The following is a 25,011-nucleotide window of genomic DNA, read 5'->3' as shown; positions in this document are numbered from 1 at the left end:
ACGCGCGCGCGCACACACAAACGGGCACACACACACAAACGCGCGCAATCACACACACACACACACACGTGCACGCGCCTGCGCACTCACACACACACACACACACACGCATATACAAACACATGCACATGCGCCCGTGCACTCACACACACACACACACACCCCCCCAATAATCCCGACACGTTTAATATAATTTCCCGTCTGACTTAATTTTAAGTGGATTAAACAGAATTGTCTTCTATTCTCAATGACAGGCAGTTCTGTCTATTCCTAAGAGTATGATAATTACAGTAATCCCATCCTCCAATCACTGTGAAGCTTGTAACCCAGGGACCCATGTCTCACAGACTTACAGCCGACAAAAGGATGAGAAAAGCAAGAAAGTTAGGATGCCACTGGTTTTCAGAGGAGCTGACGAAGATGTCTGAGTGCAGGACAGAAGTCTGATGTACTGGAATTATTGTCAGAAGAGATGTGTTTTTCAGAGATGTTTTTGAGCTCGGTGTGGTGCTTAAACCTCCTGCTGCTTCAACAAAGAGACAGACAGCTACCACGCCTGATTTCAAAGCAGATAATTATCACACAAACTCTGATAATCAAGAGATCCAAGGATGTGTCCCTCACAGTGACGAACGGGAGACAGGTTCCATCACAGACCCGGGTTCATTCATATGCAGCGGATCACGTCAGCCGTCATCAGCCACTGATGCTCAATCAATTCCCCTCACAGCACGAACCGCGGAAAAGAAAACAACAACGATGCAATGACAACACGTTTTCATTTTCATCTGCTCAGCCCTCTAAAAATACCATTTCCCCCCCCAGCCGCAGAAATCAGGACATATGTTGTGAAACATGCTTATGATATATGTGCATGAAATGTTGTCATACTCTCAGTATACCGTTCACTCAGAACGTGTCTTAAGCAATGTGGCGGTCTCAGGGAATCTACACACACACACACACACACGCACACTACACACACGCACACTACACACGTCCAGGCCAGGGAAGCCCTGCCATTGGTCACGTGTCCCTGATTCCATGGCCAATGAGAGGGAGCGGATTACATTGGCCATGCTGGCGTTGCATCCTGGGTAGGAGTGGAGGAGTGTGCTACAGAAGACAGCAGATGGTGGGGATTATTTTGGACTAAAATACTCCCGCGATTCTCTGAGGGAAGCCAGGAACTCAAATCTCTGCCAGGCTCCATCTGGTAGAAACAGCCATAAACGGCTGGACTAGAACTCAAATCCATATTAACCTCTCTCTCTGTCTTTCTCTCTCTCTCTCTCTCTCTCTCTCTCTCTCTCTGTAAATATATATCTCTCTCTGTATCTCTCTCTCTCTCCCTCTCTCGCTGTATCTCTCTCTCTCTCTCTCTCTGCCTGTTCCTGCTTACACACTCTCTGATACTTTTACAAATGCAAAGATCCACACACACACACATACACACAGACACACATACACACACACACAAAGACACAGACGCATACACACACACACACACACACACACACAAACACCAGACCATCTCTTCCTCAGCAGGTCCTGTGAGCATAGAAATATAGACTATAGACAGTTACCTCTATGTTTGATTAGGATCATTCACACAATCTTACGGTGTTAACTAATGCAATCCATTACTTATGTGTGGATCAGACACAAAAACATTAGTGTGAACCATTCAGCTCTCCAGGGACTCAGTAATGTTTAGACTTAACTAATGGCTTTGTCATATTTGATAAATTGTTAGCATGTACACAGTCCCCAAACTCAGCAACTGACAGCGCTGTATGATCAATCAAGCTCTTTTACCAAGGAAATTAATGAGCTGTTAGATGAGAGGATAATGACTTAGTTTTAATATATCAAAAGTTTACCGTCCAAAATCGACTTGGCCACAGAGTCTGGAGTCATGCTAACACTTGACTCACCGTGCTACGTAATGGTGCATTCTGGGAAAACGGAATGCTTTGTGCCACAACACAAACATTTTGTAAATAACAGTAATTAACTTTAGTAATTAGACCAACAAATGGCTCAGACTTTTTCTCCATAAATATTCAGCATTTTCTGCCAACAGCCAATCAGAACGCACGGATCTGCTCACACAGTCTGTCTGCCAGGAGAGAGATATCAGCACAGCAGCCTCGAAACATTCACAACTTTCAATAATCTGATGAAAAAATAGTGGGTTTTTTTTCCTACTCCAACACACAAAAACACAACACGCTGATGGCTCAGCTCTTGTGTGTGTGTGTCTGTGTGTGTGTGTCTGTGTGTGTGTGTGTGTGTGTGTGTATGTGTGTGTGTGTGTGTGTGTCTGTGTGTGTGTGTATGTGTGTGTGTGTGTGTGTGTGTGTGTGTGTGCGTGTGTGTGTGTGTGTGTCTGTGTGTGTGTGTCTGTGTGTGTGTGTGTGTGTGTCTGTGTGTGTCTGTATGTGTGTGTGTGTATGTGTGTGTGTCTGTGTGTGTCTGTATGTGTGTGTGTGTCTGTGTGTGTGTATGTGTGTGTGTGTGCGTGTGTGTGTGTGTGTGTGTGTATGTGTGTGCGTGTGTGTGTGTGTGCACACTATGTTTTTATTGATTTATTCTCCATCTGCATTGTCAGCTGTTTAATTAAAAACTTGCCCTGCCATAGTGCGTTGTGTAATTATCAGACATGGTCTGCCTGCTCTTTCTCTCTGCTCATGTGTGTGTGTTAAATGCATCAGTGGACATGATGAGGATCTCACAATCAGATCAAAAGGGAAAAAAACAAAAACAAAAAAAAAAAAAACTTGATTGCACTATTGACTGGGCTCTGAGATCTGTCAATAGAATGAGCAGATCTGCGGCCTCGGGGACTGGACGATCGATCTTTTTTTTATTGTTTCCCCAGAGCGCAGCACGTGCCGTGGTGGCACCATCTAATCTGAACATGCCTCTGCATCTCCGCTCTGTTTCCACCAAACGATTCATACGATTCAATTCAACGCGATACCAAATTCATTTCACATCATCTAATCTGAACATGCCTCTACATCTCCGCTCTGTTTCCACCAAACGATTCAACGCGATACCAAATTCATTTCACATCATCGAATCTGAACATGCCTCTACATATCCGCTCTGTTTCCACCAAACGATTCACACGATTCAGTTCAATGTGATACCAAATTCATTTCACATCATCGAATCCAAAACATGCCTCTACATCTCCGCTCTGTTTCCACCAAACGATTCAACGCGATACCAAATTCATTTCACATCATCTAATCTGAACATGCCTCTGCATCTCCGCTCTGTTTCCACCAAACGATTCAACGCGATACCAAATTCATTTCACATCATCTAATCTGAACATGCCTCTACATCTCTGCTCTGTTTCCACCAAACGATTCACACGATTCAATTCAACGCGATACCAAATTCATTTCACATCATCGAATCTGAACATGCCTCTACATCTCTGCTCTGTTTCCACCAAACGATTCACACGATTCAATTCAACGCGATACCAAATTCATTTCACATCATCGAATCCAAAACATGCCTCTACATCTCTGCTCTGTTTCCACCAAACGATTCAACGCGATACCAAATTCATTTCACATCATCTAATCTGAACATGCTTCCATGTCTCCGGTCTGTCTCGACCCAATGGTTCTCATTAGGGGTGTAACGGTACACGGATGTCACGGACGGTTTGGTTCACACCACGGTTTGGACATCACGGTCTGGTACGAATTCGGTACAACGGGCAAAAAGCAAGCGGAAACCCTCAGATGGATAAGGCCAAGGTTTCTTTCGTTTATGTTGTAATTTGCGGCAGTGTGAGTTATAGCTTGTTCCACCCAGTGTCTTCCAGGCAGTTAGCAGCTGGTACAGCCTGTAGCGCATTAAAGGAGCCAGAGAATGAACATTTTCCTTTGCCCCTTTCGAATTCGATAAGATGAATGTGCTGTGGAAACATTGTTAAAGTATGAACATATGCATTCACCTCCTACAGCCGCACGAGCTATGTGACACCCCTCTACGGCCCGCTCTGAAGTCACAACTACACCTGGCAGCCTGCAGCAGTGTGTAGCCAATCGTAGGCTACTGACATTATCCATTAAGGAATTTGATTTACTTCTGACTACAGTGCACCGGGAAACGAGGACATGAGGCCTTTGAAAACGTATGTTGTCACATGTTTGCACTACGATCAGATCCCAAATCTTAGAGAGAAGAGAACGAACCAGCTATGAGAGAGTGAAATGAGAGACTCACACCTGTGACATTTGGTTGCGCGTTACGTTCATCAATCTTCGCGCGTAGGTTACGCGTATTCTCCGTACGACTGCGTGCACCGAACCATGACATTCGTAGCGTCACGGTTTGGGACGAACACATGTACCGTTACGCTCCTAATTCTCACGACTCAGTTCAATGTGATACCAAATTCATCTCACATCATCAAGGTTCGTTTTATCTGACATGCACTGGACTTCTCTCAAAGGGTGTTTAAAAGGATAACATTACTTATGTCACTGAATAAAAAAAAAAAAAATAGTTCTAGAGAGTCAGGTAAACGTACATTTTATCTTCAAAACGTACTTGAAGAAGCAGTCTTTAGCACTTGTATTCTGCTTTACAGAGGCACAAAACAGGGAAAGAGAAGACCACGATAAAGATGAAGAACTGGTAGAGATTGGGCAGTATGTGAGCAGTCAGCATCAAGACAAAGAGGCTTATTCATGGCAGGGAACAGCTCTGTATTATTATTATTATTATTATTATTATTATTATTATTATTATTAGTGTGAGTATTATTCATGGCAGGGAACAGCTCTGTATTATTATTATTATTATTATTATTATTATTATTATTATTAGTGTGAGGCTTATTCATGGCAGGGAATAGCTCTGTATCTGTAGGACTCCATTCTCTGGCTGAGACAATGAGAACATTATTATTAGTGGGATTATTCGTGTGATTATTAGTGGGATTATTAGTGGGATTATTAGTGTGATGTGGTTGGTGAAAATGGTCCAGATTGGTCTCCATTGGCTGAGAGCTGCTGCCATCTCAGTTCCCAGTTTAAACTGGTCCTCATCCACCCTAGACGCAGCGTCAGAACCAACGCCTCCACTACTCCAAACGCACACTAAAACACGCAAGTGAATACACACACGCACACACACACACACGCGTGCGCGCACAGACACACACGCACACACACACACACACACACACACACACACACAGACACACACAGACACTGTTTCTCTTCATTCCACAAAATATTCTCCCGTGCCAAAAAAAAAAAAAAGCAAAACAAAAAAGAAACTTGAACTATGATTCATAAAAGCTTGAGTCCTGACTGGGAGAGAAAATTCTAGAAAATAAGGTGGAAGGAGTGAAGTGTGCGATTCCTATACGAGCCACATTTTAAAAAGAAAAAAAAAAGAAGAGGAAGAAGAAAAAAAAAGGCAGATTTTAGCAGTGAAAAATCCAATCAGTATTGACAATGCTCTGGAAATCTCTGTATTCTGCACCAATAAGCTGTAACATATGAGAGACTGCCTGACACAAGCCCCTGCATGGAGGGCTCGAAAACGCCCATGAAATGTCATTTAGTCTGGAAACGGTAGAGCAGCTTTGAGTGGCTGTATTTCAGAGATACAAGTTGCAATCATTTCGTCAGACTTCACGCTGCGGGGAGCAGGCAGTACCACAGGAAGGCTGCTGCCTGGCGAGAAAAAAACAAAAAAAAACAAAAAGCAAAAAACCAAAAAACTCCAAAATGATTCAAATGCTTAACAGACGGCAAGGCGAGAATTACCCATGATCCAATTTATTCTCCTTTTTTTTTAACCCCCTGTACCCTCCCTTTTTGAGTAGGATTTATATCGACGAGGACAAGTGGGCTACGCTGACTTTAGAAACATGAGTTTGGTACATGGACAACACATCCACGTCGAGACGTATGTCAAACGATTCATTTGAGAAAACGGGGAACCTAAAAATAGAAACAGTTTAAGTTGAGACGCAATTGTTTACTGCCGGTGGGGAAAAAAGAAAAAAAAAAAAAGAAAATTCCTCTTTAAATTGAATTGCAGCCTGTGAAACACTTTGGTGAGAATTCTGTGCCATTATGCCTGCGAACAATGAGTGCTAACAGCATGCTTCTTCAAACGCATGTCTGTTACCATGACGACGGCCGCTCTCCGGCTCAGACCCCTGTAAACCACAAATATCAGGCACTGAAACGGAAACAGAATGACTGCTTGCTGACTTCATTGTTTGATGTGAATATACATTTTTTAAACTTTTTTTTTTTTTTCCTTTTTCTACTTGTGAACTTCTGTTGTTTCTTTTTTTTTCTCTTTTCTTAGTTTTTTTAAGTTTTAAGTTTAAGCTAAAAAAGAAAAGAAAAGAAAAGAAAGGAAAAGAAAAGAAAAAGAGGTTAGATAATCAGCATGTTTGACCTCTCCTCGAGTCAGTTATCCTCAGATTTTCAGTTTGCAGCTGAACTTGACAGTTAAACATACAGAGCAAAGACTTAACCACCGTGGTGAGTATTGATTTATTAAGTATTGATTTCTATTCATAACCATCTCACACCACTGCCTGCTGAATTCAGTTCCATTTTTATCACTGTATTAAGAGAGTAAAAAAACAAAACAAAACAAAAAAAAAAACAAAAACAACTGTTTTGACTTCACTAATCAAGGCACTCATTAAACCTTAATTTGCAAATACACAGGAATCTCGAATAAAGCACTATCTGACATATCAACAATAAATAACTGAATGAGTGAATAAACAAACAAACAGACAAATAAATAGAGAGATAAATCATGTGTAACTTTGTGCTTGCTTAAAAGCAGAAGCCAGAGCCAGAAGCATATTCAGATATTCAGCTCTCTGTTAATTTCATTAAACACATCATTAACACACAGCATTAACACACATCATCAACACACAGCATGACCCGTGAAGTCGCTGTAACCCTGAGTGTGTTGACTGACAGTTTGACAGATTTTAGATGAGGTATTTTTCAGAGGGACCTATGCAGATCACTGGCTAAGACCGAAATGTCATCTATCAGCGAATGGCAAGGTGGGGGCGGAGCAAAGTCAGCTGTCAATCATTTGGCAAACGGCTTGTCCATCGCAGGTTTCAGGAACATTAGTATATGGGGTCTAGGCATCTGGGATCGAGCTGAAACGCCATGGTGTCTGTGTGAGAGAATGTGGTCAGCTTGGTTTGTGGTTCATCTATCATGTGCTCGTGGGTTCACAGAACACTCAGAACCATGGAACCGTTGAAAGGTTCACCACGGGGTGTCTGTGAAATAGCCTTTTTACCCCAGAGTACCACTGTGATTGCAGGGAACCCATCAGTCCCAGGGTAGTTGTGGTTCTCCTTCAGTCTAATAGACTGCGGTGCTGGTTAGCATGGGTACACTGGGAGTGTAATATATATTCCAGGCATGAACCCTGGGTAGAGTCGACACCAGTGCTTTTCAGTAAGACTAAGGACTGTAAAATGCATGTGAGGTTTTTCTCATTTTACACGAGGGCGGAGAAATGTCATAATGTAATGCAGTGGTGTCCTCAGCTTTCTGGAAAGATCCTTATCTTCTGCTGGCTTCTTCTCGGGTGTACGTGTGTGTGTCTGTGTGTGTATTTCTGTTGGTGATAAGAAAAGCATGTGATTCTTCAGTCATGCCTGACAAATACTGAAGATACCATAAAATCCATCCAAATACTGTAACTCCCAGACAGGGCTGCTGTCAGTCATCTCAGACAGGGGTGGCTCCCCATCTGTACACCAGCACTACCATTTATCTGCCTTACAAGGGTTCAGTGGAGGGATAGATGAGAGGGAGAGCTGGTATTGGTGCTGATGCCAAAGTGGCAATCTCTCACACGGCAGGAGGACAAAAAAAAAACACAACAACAACAAAAAAAAAGATAAAGCAACACAAGGTGCTTTGAAAACTGAACTAAGCTTTAAATCCAAACACACAGTGTCACACAGACTAACATCTGCCAGCAAGTGGATCACTGACATGGATGAATATCACTATACGCTATTGATCTTCTTCTTCTGTGTCAAATGAGTGTGTGTGTGTGTGCGTGTGTGTGTGTGTGTGTGTGTGTGTGTGTGAGTGTGTGTGTGTGTGCGTGTGGTGGTGGTGGGGCAGAACAAAGGCATAAAACAGTTGTCGCCTTTTATATGGAGCAACACACACACACACACACACACACACACACGCACACACACATTTTCTCTCTTGTCTCTCTTTCCATGTCCTCACCAAACGAGACCTCACAGTCTTTTGTTAGATCCGTAGGCAGAATACACCACTGCATTTTTGAAACAATAACAACAACAACAACAACAACAACAACAACAACCACATTATTAACGAGCCCCTTTAAACTGTTAGCCTTTCCCTTTCGGTCAGAGAGCCAGCTGAGAGGAGCGGGATAAAACAGAACTATCCGGGGAGACTGAACACAGATGTGTCGAGCTGGGTCAGGTCGAACTGTGTTCAGGTTGAGAGCTCTTCTGAGCATCGTGTTCAGTGTCAGTGAAAAGCCTACATCGGCACTTCATACCTGAGTGACGACAGCGAGGAGAAAACAGACAGCTGTCTCCACGGCAGCGTAACCGACAGCCCACTGTGGATTTCTCACACTACTCTCACATTACTGTGCACAGCGCTCAGGGTAAAACTAAACACACATAAACATATATATGAATAATATAGGCCTATTGTAGACAATCATTTCAGTCCAAAAATGAATCAGGTTCACTGCAGGTGGCTTACCTGATGTATGCAAACACAGTCCCTGATGTGAAATCATTTGTTTGTTTAATTTGTATTTTAATTTTTTTTTTCTCTCTCTCTCATCCACAGCGTTGTCTCTCGTGGTCTAACCTAGATTGCAGCACAGAGATCATTAATCATTGATAAACAAACCTTTGGCTATTGCTCATGTATAGTTAATGTGTGCGTGAATTAACTCTGCTTACATATTTAACAGAGGATGTGTGTCTGCAATACATGTCCATGTGTTCTCTTGTTGTCAGAGAGCATTATCACATCTGTGTATGTGTGTGTGTGTGTGTGTGTGTGTGCATAAGCCATTCTAGTGATAAGTGCCATCAGTCAGTGCTAGGTTGAGACTGTAACATTCAGAGATGGAGAGATGGCCTTGTGTTTGTTTATGTGTGTGTTTGTGTGTGTGTGTGTGTGTGTGTAATATAGTGTGTGTAATATACAAAAATTTGCATCATCCTCCACATTAATCATGTTCAAATTAAACTGTTGTTGGTTATATGGGTTTAGAGTTTTTGGAGCATTGACTCAGCACAAGTAAAAGACACAGGTCAGAAATTTTTTTAGGCTTTAAAGTTTACTGTAAATCTCCTATACAGAACACTGCTACAATCTGTTTTCCTCTTCCTTACACTGCACACAGTCCACAGATGGCATTTCTCATACCTCCTCTGTCATCTCTCTCTCTCTCTCTCTCTCTCTAAACCTGTAGTTCCATGTGTAACTTTATTTCACTGACAATCTGTTTTCTGTCTGGCTTTAAAAACTGATATAGTCTGCTTGCTGTACATACGTAATCCACTAGCTCTTTGAATTTTACATGGATTAAATATATGTATACTGTACGCTACATGAGGCTCCTGTGGATTATCTACAAAGGCTCTTTCTGTGTGCGCTCACTCTCCACTTTATTTCCTCCCCTGATGACTGATCTGCAGGAGACAAAACAAAACCCGACTGAATCGCAGCTCGGTTACTCTAACGCCTGGAGTTCCAAGCAGGCGCACCCTGTTAAAAGGAAAAAGAGGGCGTGTCCAGTGATGTCATAACGAAGGCTTCGGAACCCTCCGCGGGAGAAACAGAATGTTCTGTTTCTGTGGAAGCAGAAGCTACATAGCTCTCTTGCCCTTATTCTCCTCCCAAATGTCTCTCAGACATAAACTCAGAGACGGGCCATGACTGCTAGAACACACACTCTATCCTCAAATGCCTACTCTGTCCACACACACCGTTATGTAGAACACTCCTCAATCCATCTGACTGAAATGTCCAGAGAGCCCCAAGCAACGGGAGCTAAGCCTCACACACACACACACACACACACAAACACAAACACACACACACACACAAAGACAAGATGACTTTTAAGGTGAGTATTGGTCCAAGAGATTAGGGACCCCAGACATGAAAATGTATCCTTACATTTGTTATACATTTCACCTTTTAATTGGTCCCACTGAAGTCAATCCGGACCTCTGTGGTCCAGTCCACACCAAGACAAAATTACTCTGAAATCAATCGCCCAGACATCAGAACATGTCCCCAGTGAGAGAACACTGCTAGTTCATTAGTCCAACATTTTCTTCTACAACACATCAAAGACGCTCGCCGAGAACCGCCAATTAACAATAGATATTGATTCATGCCATTGACCGGCGCTCTGGGACGTTCAGTGGCTGGAATATCTATGGTACTTGCTGTGAGGATTGTGTGATATCTATGGTCATTCTTAAACAGCCACGCTGGAGATGAACTGACCTCACCATAGATTACCAGCTATTGTTCTCTGCATGCACGTATTCACTGAGGACCCTGGTGACTGGCCTTCAGCGTTTCACTTTAGTCTCACGTGATAGTCGAAGCCAGGGTTCATATAATACACGGAATAGAAATGTATCGAAGGCCATGTTAAAATATAGACATGCATGAGGTACATTTGAATTAGATAATTCCACACACGTTTTCATTCTCTCTGAAGAGGTAAAAGAAGACTGCTATAGTGTAGTGTTATTAAAATATCAGTTTCCCATGAATGACACAGGTACAAAGGACACTCAAAAACAAAGCAAAATATGTCAATAAAAAACAAACAAACAAACATATATGTAATTTTTTTTAAGAAGAACTATTTCAGCCTTGGCCAGGTTGGAAGCGAACTGAGGAGAGGGTGGTTTCCCTTTGCGTCTCTCTCTGCTCAAACAGAGAGGCTCTTGTTTTACTGAGAGCAAACTTGGACGTTGTATTGTATTCAAATGCTAATGAGACAGGACAATTCAACCCCTCTGTGCTTGGCACTGGACCGCTCCTCTAAAAGCACCATCGCCAAGGTTACCAGCACCAGCACTGCTGGCCAGACCTGATCACCAGGGCACACGAAGAATTCTACCCTATTCAGAGCAGCCTGGTTTCCAGGGTACACACACACACACGGGCACACACGCACACGCACACACACACACACACACATTCACACACACACTAGGCTGTCCAGATTCTGTGGGTCTAGGCATCTAAAGATTACATGAAGCCACCAGTCTTGCCATAGCTCTGATTCACAGTTCTGTCTTCACAAGATCTTTTCTGATCTGTGTTCGTTTAGTTACTTCGTGTTCGTTTAGTTACTTTGCGTTTGTTTAGTTAGTTTGTGTTTGTTTAGTTACTTTGTGTTCATTTAGTTACTTTGTGTTTGTTTAGTTACTTTGTGTTCGTTTAGTTACTTTCCGTTTGTTTAGTTAGTTTGTGTTTGTTTAGTTACTTTCCGTTTGTTTAGTTAGTTTGTGTTTGTTTAGTTACTTTCCGTTTGTTTAGTTAGTTTGTGTTTGTTTAGTTACTTTCCGTTTGTTTAGTTAGTTTGTGTTTGTTTAGTTACTTTGTGTTTGTTTAGTTACTTTGTGTTTGTTTAGTTACTTTCTGTTTGTTTAGTTACTTTGTGTTCATTTAGTTACTTTGTGTTTGTTTAGTTACTTTGTGTTTGTTTAGTTACTTTCTGTTTGTTTAGTTACTTTGTGTTCATTTAGTTACTTTGTGTTTGTTTAGTTACTTTGTGTTTGTTTAGTTACTTTGTGTTTGTTTAGTTACTTTGTGTTTGTTTACTTACTTTGTGTTTGTTTAGTTATTTTGTGTTTGTTTAGTTACTTTGTGTTTGTTTAGTTATTTTGTGTTTGTTTAGTTACTATTGCTAATTTGGAGACTGAAGTTTTGCTGCCTCTTACTATAGCCCACTTCCTGTTGGGACTGAAAACTGGATTCATTATTTCAGGGCTTAGTTTGGTTCTTTGCATGTAATTTTTTAACAGAGAAATCTTTGAGCGTGGCATCGCTTTACACAGAAAAAGGACGTCATTGTTTCACACTGTTTATGTTTGTCACAGCACACACACACACACACACACACACACACACAGGTGCTGCAGGGGAAGGAGAAAAACTGTAAGAAGAACTGAGGCTGATGAAGTTCCAAACACCTCTTTCCTCCCCAAAGCGCCTGCACACAGGAGCAGAACCGGAAGAAACATCATCTGACGGAACCAGCGTGAGAAATAAGAGGAAGACACGTTTACCGAGCGCTTCTCTCTGAGGGATGGAGGGAAACTCACAGATTTTAGACTGGAGTTTTATGCCTGGTTGCTTCTGAAAAATTGTATTTTAGATTCCATATTAAAAACACATCAAAGTAAAAATGTAAAAAAAAAATAAATAAAAAATACAAAAACCAATAAGTGCTATCTACATCAGTCCTCGAACAGAGCATCAGCAAATATCCAGTCTTTAGTATCCATGTCATGTTTATAATACCTAAATCTAATGATCCTCATCTACCAGCCCTCCAGAGTCTCTCCCCTCCCCTCTCTCTCTATCTCTTTCTCTCTATCTCTCCCCCTCTCTCTCTCTCTCTCTCTCTCACTCTCTCCTCTTCAGTGAGGAGCTGTAGTAGGGATCACAGTATGTCCAGTGGAATCCCTGGGTGACCTGACTGACTTCATAAGCCCAGCATCCATTTCACATCCTCCGCGACGACCGCATCCCCAGTTAAAGAGTGAAGCAAAGTGGTCTCTGCAGACTGAAGAGACGGTATCCAACCACTAACACCAGGCTTTGAATCTCTGCTCTCCTGCTTAAATATTCATAAAAACACATCACACTCCACTGGGGTAAAAGACTCTAAGAGACTTTAGCAGCCTGCTACACTGATGTTATCATCGCCACTCTTCGGCTATACTGTAAGGTAATTAATTCCTCATTCCAACTGAAAGCGGGATTAATTATAATTGGGCTCATTTTGTCGAGGGCGGCCGTGTAATCATTTGAAGCCGAGGCGAGGCGAGATGGCTTTTCATCGTTTTCTTTATTTAAGAATCGATAATAGCGTCTTTTGCTCTGTGGCAGTGGGACTGCCTTCCGCGACACGCATGCTGCCTTTGAGTCAGCCTCTTCAGAAGATCACTCAGTTCATCTTCATTTCTACCACACGTCAATTTTAATGACCCATCAGATAATTGTTTCAGCTTTTCTTTTCTTTCTTTTTTTTTTTTTTAGAAACCTCGCCCACAGACTTCTGTCGTTTAAGGAGTTCCATTCTTTCTGTCCCTGCTTTGCCCTTTCCTCTCTGCACTAACACAAAGTAATACAATGACTGTAGGAGGACAGAGACAAGGCAAAGAAAGCAGAGGAGAGAAGTCAGGATGAAAAGAGCAATGCCACACATTCAGGGTTGAGGGGTGAGACAGAGAGCAATGCCACACATTCAGGGTTGAGGGGTGAGACAGAGAGCAATGCCACACATTCAGGGTTGAGGGGTGAGACAGAGAGCAATGCCACACATTCAGGGTTGAGGGGTGAGACAGAGAGCAATGCCACACATTCAGGGTTGAGGGGTGAGACAGAGAGCAATGCCACACATTCAGGGTTGAGGGGTGAGACAGAGAGCAATGCCACACATTCAGGGTTGAGGGGTGAGACAGAGAGCAATGCCACACATTCAGGGTTGAGGGGTGAGACAGAGAGCAATGCCACACATTCAGGGTTGAGGGGTGAGACAGAGAGCAATGCCACACATTCAGGGTTGAGGGGTGAGACAGAGAGTGAGACAGTGAGAGCAGGATGAATGTGAGACAGTCACTTGTCTGAAGGGGTTGAAAAAAAGGAGTCATGAGAACGCATCTTGTATAAATAGCAAACAATGCAACTAGGTGTCTTTACGTTAATGATGTCCCAAACCACACCCTCTCTCTCTCGGCCTCCTTAATATTCATTAGGGATTAAACCACACACCCCTCTCAGCCTGCTTGATATTCATTAGGGCCAGAAATGAGAGACATGAGGTTAATCCTCACGTTCTGTTCATTCAGAGGGATTCTGCTTTTAAAGGACGCTTTACCAGATGCCGGCGCAAACGCTAACAGCAGCGAGACCATCTAAAGAGTGAACACATGACCGGACTGTCCGGAAACATAGAACTGTTTGTCCAGACGACTCTGACCAGAGACCAGCTCTCATCCGGGTCTCTGTTCCAGTCTGTCATCTGTCATGGTGAAAGACCTGGGCTTCCAAAGCCACTGTGAGAGGCTTTAATATGATAATAAAAAAGACCTTTTGTGTGTGTTTGTTTAAATGATGTGCCCATGTTGGAGTGTACCGGTCACTCTTCCGGCTGAGGGGGGACTGATGTGTTGGATCAGGGAAGAGTCAGTTCTTGTCCGGTCCAAAAAACCAGCTCTGACTCCGATAGATACATAAACCCCAAATTTATCTATAATCTATAAACCTGCACACAGAGGAGTAATCTGTCGTTAAGCTTGTCTTAGCCATAGATTTGGGCCATGTCAACAGAAAGCACTGCTTCAGTGTTTCACTCATTGTCCAGTTCCACCACTCGCTATGTTAAACGGGTAGCGTTCTCATCTCTCTCTCTCTCTCTCTCTCTCGCTCTCTCTCTCTGTGTGTCTCTAAAGCCACGCCAAATAGCCTGAATCTCTGTAAAAGCCTTTTTGCCTGGGGATAAGGTCCTAATGGCCTCCGGTGCACTGTGCTTGGATCAGTCACACGACTGACACGATCCACAGACGGATGAGGACTTTAGGGCCTGTGTTTCACTCCTGTCTCAGCTGGTCCGGGCTGCAGCAGCACACACGCTCACTGTTTACAGTCAAAGAGCTATGGAAAATGTGTGTGAGTGAGAGAGGACAGAGAGCGCTGTGTGTGTCTGAGAGAGCGAGAGCGTGTGTTCTGTTTGTGTTAGTGTGTGTGTGTGTGTGTGTGTGTCTGAGAGAGTGTGTGTATGTATGTATGTGAGATAAACAAAAGTTATAGTACATATGTGTGTGTGTGTGTGTGGGAGTCAGACAGAATGTGTACTGTATATAGGTGTGTATGTTTGTTTGTGTGTCTGTGTGGTTTATGTGTGTGTGTGTGGTAGTGTGTGCGTGCATGTGCGTGTGCATGTGTGTGTGTGTGTGTGTGTGTGTGTGTGTGCCTGTGTGCGTGTGTGTGTGTGCGTGTGTGTGTCCTGGGTTCTGCAATGTGTCATCTGTGCTTTGGGTCTCTCCCTCCCTTTCACAGACACAAAAGGCGAGATGAGCTGACTGCCTTAATATGCACTTCACTCCACAGATGGGATCTCAGCAAATTCGCATGTCACACATACACACACAGACACACAGACACACACACACACACAGACACACACACGCAAGCTCGTGTTTTGAAGCCATTTGTGTCATTCTGTATTCGTCCTGCTAAAACCATGTTTATTTCATTGGGAGTGCATCACATACACTCTATATAGATGTTTCCACTTCTCTCTGGTGAGCCTGCTGTTATAGAGATCCCCTGACGGGACCCAGGTCTGCCGGTGACTGATGTTTCCTACAGCATAGGGGAAGGAGATCTCTGTCATGTTTTTTTCCTATCCGACAGACCGCAGCATCTGAAAATGAAGCTAACCCATCTCTGAGGCCACCTTGACCAGGTCTAAATTATGAAGGAGAGAGTGAACTTTCATAAAGGAGCGAAGGTAGTGTTTTCTCTAATGTCTCTTTCTCTGTGAAACACAGTAATGAGAACAAATAGAACAGAAGAGTCGAATCTGACAGGACAGGTCGCCTCCTGGTCTCTTCTGACTTTTACCTATTTGTGTTAGCACACGGAAAAGTCTTCATTAAAGCAACAGAACTGAGAGCTCCCCCTCTCCCTCTCTCTCTCTCTCTCTCTCTCTCTCTCTCTCTCTGCCTGTATCTCTCTCTCTTTCTCTCTCTCTCTGTCTGTCTGTCTGTCTGTCTCTCTTCTGGGTTCACTGGACCATGACTGTGAAGAGGTCTTCACCTCCTGAGACACTGATCAAACCAGTACCACACTGTTAAGGTCTTTCTGTTTCTCAGCCTTTTAATGAGTATTCGGTTTTTAACAATCTGATGACTGATCCAGCCCGATAACTGATCGTTTCATAACAAATTCACCCTTCTCTTGCTGTGTAAGGAGACATTCTTCTCTTCTCCTGGATGCTGTATGAGTTGTCTGATTAAATTTGTTCTGTTCCATTTAAATGATGATCCTACGTACCATTGTGTATACTGGTCGCGGGAGACAAAACACAGACCACAGGGGAAAACACACGGCACTGTAAGAGCTGAGTATTAAATATCTAGTAATAAAGCATCATAATGAAATTTGATCGTGACAGAGCTAAAGGGAGTGCTGAACAGAGAAAAAACAGGAGGGTTGTCACATCCACGCTACTGCTCCTATCTCTGCATAGCCTCTGTATTCGTTTATTTGTTTATTCATTTATTTATTTGAACAGTAATCATCTATGAACTTATTAACTGAATGAGAACCTGATGCTCTTCATGTTATAGTATACACCAGGTACACTAGGTTTTCATGATTCAGTATACTGTAGGATTTCAGAAGAATTGCTTCTGTGGATTTAGTTCCATTTGAAGAGAAAGAGAAAGACAGAAGAAAGAAAGAAAGAAAGAAAGAAAGAAAGAAAGAAAGAGAAAGAGATGGAGAGAGAGAGAGATGGTGAGAGATGGTGAGATGGTGAGAGAGAGAGAGAGATGGTGAGAGAGAGAGAGAGAGAGAGAGAGAGAGAGAGATGGTGAGAGAGAGAGAGAGAGAGAGAGAGAGGTGCAGTCAGGCCTGTACCTGTCTCTGCGGCTCCATCATCTCAGACTTCCTGGTGGAGCACTGGAAGCAACTAGGTGTAATTTTAAAAATTACATTCTGTAGAAAGTGAAATGATTGCCTGTGTATTTTTAGAGTCTGGTAATTACATGGTCAAGCAGCTTTTATGTTCATAATACTGCATGTCTCTCTCTCTCTCTCTCTCTCTCTCTCTCTCTCTCTCTCTCCCTCTCTTTCTCTCTCTCTCCCTCTCTTTCTCTCTCTTTCCCTCTGTATGTGAACAGGAACTATTTGCACGTTTAATCACATTAGCTGGGCTGCAGGAGCAGGTACATCTGAAGGACTCATTTAGATTAATCAAATATGCTTTTTTTTCATTGCTCCTACATATGCATGACTTTCTGCAGATCTCAGTTCCTAAGCATGAGAGTCATTCAAACGCAGCCAGGCCGCGCCAAAAACACGGCCAGGCCGCGCCAAAAAGATCACGCTTAGCAAGGACTTACCGTTAATGTTTAAACCAACAAGAAACTTACAGCTGTCAAAAACTGATAATAACATTCTAATCGTTTGCCAAATATCATAAATAACACCACAGATACATGCCATAAACCGTATAAAAAACAGATCCATTAAAGTTAATCGTCCAAATAACCAAGCTCTCGTAGACAGCTGTGAAACATAACGGACTACAGACTATCCAAACAGGACCAGGATGCTCAGAAAGCCAGGGCGGTCGTCAGGACCACACGGATGCTCAGAAAGCCAGGGCAGTCATCAGGACCACACGGATGCTCAGAAAGCCAGGGCGGTCGTCAGGACCACACGGATGCTCAGAAAGCCAGGGCGGTCGTCAAGACCACACGCATGCTCAGAAAGCCAGGGCGGTCATCAGGAGCGCACGGACGCTCAGAAAGCCAGGGCGGTCGTCAGGACCACACGGACGCTCAGAAAGCCAGGGCGGTCGTCAGGACCACACGGACGCTCAGAAAGCCAGGGCGGTCGTCAGGAACACACGGACGCTCAGAAAGCCAGGGCGGTCGTCAGGAACACACGGACGCTCAGAAAGCCAGGGCGGTCGTCAGGACCACACGGACGCTCAGAAAGCCAGGGCGGTCGTCAGGACCACACGGACGCTCAGAAAGCCAGGGCGGTCGTCAGGACCACACGAGTGGCTGATAAGAGGCAGCTGTGCTGCGTGGCCAGTGTAACTGACTGACCCCAGGCGCCACTGTGGCCCTATCACTGAAAACAAATTCATCGCAGCTATGAAATCTCCACAAACACCAGCCCTGAGAGAATTATGAGAAAGAAATAAATAAATCAGAATCCATTCTGTTCACTGACCCATTCAGTCTGATTACGCCCCTGCATCACACAGCACAGCAATAATCAATACAAACGATAAAACTGATCGATTTTCCGCCCTCTCATTCATTTCTGAATGCTCATATGTGTGTGAATCTGTGTGTAAAGGTGTGTGTGTGTGTGTGTGTGTGTGTGTTTAGGCAGTGATCCATGTGAATGATAAAACTAAGATGTGAGACACAGGTTTCGTATTGCTGTTTTAAAAGGATGTAATGTGTGTGTGTGTGTGTGTGTGTGTGTGTGTTTGCGTGTGTGTGTGTGTGTGTGTGTGTGTGTGTCTGTGTGTGTGTGTGTGTGTGTGTGTGTGTGTGTTTAGGCAGTGATCACTGTGAATGATTCGCTGTTTTAAAAGGGATGTAGTCCTATGACAGAATCACAGCGCTGGGAAACGGTTGCATTGCTCTGGAAGCCTGACGCTGTGTGATCCGCACTGTGGTTCAAGAATAAAGCATCTCAGCCGTACAGACGAATTTAATAAAAGACGAGGGCTGACAGTGAATATTTAGTAAACCTTTAAGTGGACCAGTCTCACAACACTTTCGCACAACACTTTCACAATATCATACACAAATGTTCAAATGGAAAAAAAAACAGAGAGGTCTCATATTCACTGTTAAGTGTATGTATGTGTGTGTGTGTGTGTGTGTGTGTGTGTGTGTGTGTGTGTGTGTGTGTGTGTGTGTGGGAGAGCTGAATTCTGCCTTTACAGTGACGCAGAAGCTGGAGAAGAGGAACCTCCGGCTGCTTACACACACACACACACACACACACACACACACACACACACACATCACTCTCACACCACACCTCTGTGTCTCTATAGGTGTTCTGCTCAATCTGGTTTCCATGAGAACTCTGGATAACAGGTACACACAGAGTAGTTAGGATTAGGCACAAAGCTAACTGAAATCTTTTTTCTTTCTATCTTTCTTTCTTTCTTTTCTTTTTGCAATTGAGTCTTTTAAAGGTGACTTCCTCTCTCCTTCTAAATTCCCCTAACATGATTTATTGATACATTTTCTGTAAGGGAATGATGGCGCTTCTCTGCTGTCATCCCTCTCTCTCTCTCTCTCTCTCTCCCTCTCTCTCTCTTTCTCTCTCTCTCTCTCTCTCTCAGACACATGCACTTTGCCAGCTGTCCCAAAGGCCTTTTAATTTTTGACGGACTATTTTTAGCCCAAGATAATCGAGGTGGAAACTTCCATCTGTCCCATACACATCCCAGCTGCTCCTTTTTCAGCCGGAAGAGAAAAAAAAAAAACGTGCATATTTGCATCATCATCACCACCATCATCATCAACATCATCATCATCAGCGTCTATTTTATGCTAACAACGGGTCGGGATTAAAACAGATAAATGAACTGGATGCTCGATATAGGAACAGTACAGGAATATTACTCTTAAAGCTTTCCATATAAAGCCTTAGATGAGAGTTCGGTTCTTTTGTCCATGGTCCCTCTACATTAATGCCATTTAGCACAATTTTACACAACTCTACACATGTCTACACGGTTTAACGCCATGCACGTGTCAGATGCTTCCGTTTCTGACTCGTTAACGACAAACGAGTTTAGAGTAATGTGTCGTACCGCCTGTTTGTGTCTCCTCAGGTTCACTTTGACTCCCTCGTTAAGCAATGAGTCTTAAAAAGCACATGACTCCACGGAACAGCCTGTTCTGTCGTTTTTTTTTTTGTTTTTTTTTTTGTCAGTCTTTCGGCACAAATGGGGCGTGAAGTATTAGCCCTAAGTAGGACGCCAAAGATGGGGACTATCCTTAAAACACTTTCTCCGTCACTTTGAGAAGTTCCTCAAGACTTCAAGGATTAAACAGCATGCTTAAAGAGCTCTATCTGCTCCAAGGTGGTTCTCAAATAGTTATAGTTATAAAAAAAATAAAATAAATAAATGAAGGATGAAAAATAAAGGAATCTTGTCGACAAAATCTAGAACCTGCTTGTTGTGCTGTAAACTCCTGGAACACTGTAAACGTTGTTAATGAAACAGCACAGCCTTTCAAACCATTTCACAGAACAGAGAAATCAAAGGCCACAGTTTGTTACTGCTGCAGCCGTACAAATGAATAAGACAGTGAGATTTGTCTGGGACTTCAGCTTGTATCAGAATGGGGCAGATGACCAGGCAGTTTGATTCAAAAAGTTGATCACCCTTTTTTCAGTTCCATGACATCCTGGTTTTTCCCTTTTTCTCCGATGAATTTCCATCTGCAGAATCAACCATCACGTGTCGACTCAGTTCCGTGCCATCCTGGTTTCTTTCTTTCTTTCTCTCTTTCTTTCTTTTTCTTTTTTTTTCTGGTGGTAGAATCGTTGAGGTGGGCGTCTCAAAGGCGACAAAAAACCCCGAGGTACTTGTTTTTCTGATTTTCTATTCTTCTAGATGACTTCACAGAGCCTTGATCTTGAGAGAAAGATACATCTAAAAATTTCATTCATCAAAAACTTCTCTCTCTCTCTCTCCCTCTCTCTCCCTCTCTCTGTCCCTCTCTCTCCCTCTCTCTCTCCCTCCCTCACCCTCTCCCCCCCCCCCCCCCGCTTCTCTCTCTCTCCCTCTCTCTCTCTCTCTCTCTCTCCCTCTCTCTCTCTCTCTCTTCCCCACATCTTATTCTCATACTTTTTGAGCTGTGATCTCTGAGGTATCTCTTGGAGAGTTTGGAGATGCTGCATGGCTTTCTTGAACAGTGAAAGAAGGAGTGTGAGTGTCAGGAGGTCTGGCCGTGTAAAGGGACGACTCCCTAAAGTGGAGCTGACAGATGAGCCCGGCCCGCTGTGAGGACGGGAGGGAAGGAGCTGATTGGCTGTCCCTCTCGCGTGTGAAGTTTTCTGCTTCATGCGGGAGGTGCAGAGGTAAATGCAGGACAATCAGAGGACCCCGTGCATGGTTTCCTCAGTGTCCTGTACAAGGACTGGGGCCTGACTGGAAGTTTCCAGTCTGTATCTTACCCAGCAGCCTTTGCTCTCGCTGGGGCTCCTTAAACTACACTGTCTGATAAAGGCAGATCTCAGCACAACAAACACAAATCACATGTTAAGAGCAAGCTTCAGTAACAGATGACACAAAACATCTGTCTATTGCAAAAGGCTGGATAATATGTTGTAACTTGTGCAGTAAACAATGGTGAGTGAAGCACACCCAAAACACACTACTGAAATCTCTGAATATTTAAATATTTACAGATCTAAATCTTTAAACACTGCCAAGCAACCAAAAAAAACAAAAAAAAATACATGTCTATACACAAGAAACAGAGATCAACAACAACAAAAAAAAGGCCTTGCAGTTTCTTTTGAAAAGTTTCTGAGCTCCAGTTATTATACATAATGCCTGATTATTTGACAAGATGTTTAATGGGTTAGATACATTTTAATGAAGCCACATCCATCATCTGTTAATTAGTTACAATCCATCATCACGGGTTTTATTCTTCGCCACATGAACACTGAGCCCAACACGTATGAGGTCAAGAGGTCAACCAGGCTGACACGGCACAAGATGCGGAATTCTGGACGTATCCCAACAAATAAGTACTGAACATATGAATATACGTCCCAGGAACTGGACACAGGGGACACAACTGGCACTGGTTCCAGCTCAGCGAGGAGGTCAGAGACATACATAATCGACTGGATCAGAACCAATCAGCACATCAGATCAAAGTGTGTCCTGATACTGATCTTCCTCTTATCTGTTCACTCTGATACACACACACGCGCACACACACACACACACACTCTCTCTCTCTCTCTCTCTCTTTCTCTCTCTCTCTGTTTCCCATACACACACACCCCTCTCTGATTTAGATACTGTGTTTGGTGTTGACTGGGTGTTAGGGATATGTGTTTGTTAGCAGACGTGTTTTTGATCTCATCATATTTATATTTGACACTGGACAATGATCTTTAACCTGAAACAGTCCTCTGATACAACACGGTTAAAAAAAATCCCATTAAACAGTAAGAGAGACCATTAGCCTTCTTTTGACAGTCTTTCCTGTTCTTCATTTTTATCCTCTGAAATATTACAGCATTATCTGAAAGAACCTCTATATCTTTTAAATAAACTATTTTCACCAAAATGAGAACATTTATAAACACACTCTAGATCAAGTGAATTATATTCATTTTCAATGGTTGTGTGTAGTAGGCAATTTGTTAGTTTTTAACAGGGGGGATGGCTCAACGGCCAACAGAGGGTATAGCAAAGGGGTCACTTGACTGGGCACGGGCTTCGGCACGGGCACGGGCATCGGCACGGGCATCGGCACGGGCACCGGCACCACGTCAGTGGAAAAGGGGTATGACACGACTCCATATAGCATATAGGGGGATGGCATCCCTCCTCATTCCCCTACAAATCACCCGCTGGTTGTGTGAGTGAAAACACAGTTGTAGAATTGAAGTACAACACTACGGGGTTAGGGTGACGCACCTGCCGCGGCCAGAGAAATGTGGACCAAAACAGACACTCAGCGCAATACAGAATCATGTTTCATCTGTCAGACTGACAGAATTCCTTCTCCTCCGCCTACAGGTATTTATTTATTTATAATTAAGCTTCCTTTAATTTAGTTGAACTTTTATTTTGCTTTATTCTGTGAGTTTTAGACTCTTCACACTTCGTCTCGAGGTTTTATACTGCCTGCAGCCACGCCTGACATCAGTGCTCTCAGACATGAACTCCTCCCTAGCAAACACTGACCAGTGCATGTTGGGCTATATCTGCCCGGCAAACGGAAAACTAATTCCGAACAATGTTTAAACTGATACTCCTCGAAAGACCTACATTTATGTCCTGCACTTAGTTGTGAAGACATTTCTTGTTTCTTTTAAGGTTGTAGAAAGAAGCAAAACAAAACAAAATAAAAAAAAGTGAATAATTCCGCGATTAAATCGTTGTCCAGATCGTCTGACTGCCAACAGTTTGTCCATGCAGGACGCAGTAAACTTCCTAGCCCTCAGTGCTGCTGACGCGCGCGAGAGCTTGTCACGTGGAACAGCGCTCTCTTCTTAATCGGGAGGATTACGGGGTGCGGACCTGCACCGTCTGGCCCTCGGTTTCCATCTCAAATATTCAGTATTCCGCGCCTTGCTATCCACCCCCCATCACTTCTTTTCGCATATTTTACAGCGTCCAACTTTGTGTCCAGCGAAAAAGAATAAAAAAAAAAGAAAAGAAAGGGAAATAACTGTTACCACGGCCGTGCGTAATGCGCCTAAAATATCGCAAGCAATCAAAAATCCGCGTGAGAGTATTTCGGGCCAAACAAAAGGAAAAACTCGTTTGAAAGCACTCCGCCTCCATTTGATAGAGAGATGGGGATTTGTTGCCAGCTTATGATAGAGCTAAAAACTAAGCAGACTTCGGAAAATAACAAATCTTTTATCTCAAACGGCCTTGTAATACAACGCTGCGAAACCCTCTCGAATAGTGAGAGTTCGCAAGTCCAGTAGTTATTCAACTTGTTTGTTGGCACCCATGGCGATTTATATCTCATTTTGCATCTATTTTTATGACACTCTTATGGCAAAATACGTGAGACACAAAGTAATAATAAATCATCTGGTAGATTTCAAGAAGAAGAAGAAGAAGAAGAAGAAGAAGAAGAAGAAGAAGAAGAAGAGGAAGAAGAAGAAGAAGAAGAAGAAGAAAAGAAGAAGAAGAAATAAAATGGTAAATGATTCACTTACCCTCTGTACACAGGAAAACCAGCCAGGCAATCCATAAATCAGAATTATGGAATTTAAACATCGTTCGTATTGACTTGCAAAGTTGTTTTCGTGGATCTTGTTAAGAAGAGTTTAATTTCTCCTCGGTGTCTTTGTTGAAAAAGAACTGTCTCAAAACGGCACACATGTACAGTGCTAAAATACAGTTTAGTCTGTTTCAAAGTATAAATCAAATATATAAGAAAAAAAAACTATATTAACAACTTCTGCATTTCTGATCGGCTTCCATGAGAAAATAAAGAGCGAGAGCTCAAGTGTAGCTATGACGATTCGCGTTCGCCTCTCCTCTTCTAATTCTTAACGCTTTGTTGCCGTTTGCCCGTTTCTGTCCTCAGATCGGTGTTTTTCTCGTCATTGAGCATCACACGCTAACGATTTCTATCTACTTTACTATCAAAAGGAGAAATTTGCATAGGATCTGTAAGAGAGCCATTGCCTTTGACGCGCCGTTGTTTCTGGACGGTAGCGGCTTCACAGTCCTCATTCGCATGCACGCACCGCTTTTCAGCACTGCGCTCTGTGTGCAGAACATTGATTGAAAAGTCTCTTCGACTGTTGCCTGGAGACCAGTGACGCCACTGCGAACTCGAAGAAACTATGCCCTCCTCTGGTGTAGCTGAAAGCTACTCCGACCCTCGACTGAACGAGAAACGCTTTGAAGAATGATTTCATAGTCAGGTGATTCAGGACGGCCTGCAAAGTGCTGGCGTCTGACTAGTGGAGATCAGCGTGGGTTTTAAAATATAACAGTTTCCTTTTGAATTTCATGTGGAGGCTTAAATGATTCTATGCTACAATTAAAATACATATTACAGATACCTGTATAAAACGCTTACTGATCTAAATGGTTATGGAAAAACTGAATAGTACACTGAGTGTTAAATAATTAAATGATAAAATAAATGTCAAAAACGATCTTGCTCTGTCTTGCTTTGAAAGAAGAAAT

The 25,011-nt window shown here is 43.0% G+C and overlaps 1 protein-coding gene across 2 annotated transcripts in view; it reads right to left on the bottom strand.

The window, feature by feature from the left end:
- Window positions 1–24,087, bottom strand: part of LOC115814851 (immunoglobulin superfamily member 11-like) — an 80,645-nt gene extending 56,558 nt beyond the window's left edge. Inside the window, exons 1-3 of one of the 2 annotated variants that reach the window (XM_030777814.1) lie at window positions 24,027–24,087; window positions 20,260–20,271; window positions 5,562–5,579 (exon numbers count right to left, since the gene is read on the bottom strand). In XM_030777814.1, coding sequence (XP_030633674.1) covers window positions 5,562–5,579; window positions 20,260–20,271; window positions 24,027–24,087 — 91 coding nt within the window. The remainder of the gene's footprint in view (window positions 1–5,561; window positions 5,580–20,259; window positions 20,272–24,026) is intronic. The other variant, XM_030777815.1, reaches the window with a different exon arrangement.
- Window positions 24,088–25,011: the final 924 nt, after the last annotated feature.

Source organism: Chanos chanos, chromosome 6, assembly GCF_902362185.1.
Source record: "Chanos chanos chromosome 6, fChaCha1.1, whole genome shotgun sequence".
NCBI lineage: Eukaryota > Metazoa > Chordata > Actinopteri > Gonorynchiformes > Chanidae > Chanos > Chanos chanos.
This window is presented reverse-complemented; position numbering and strand designations above follow the sequence as displayed.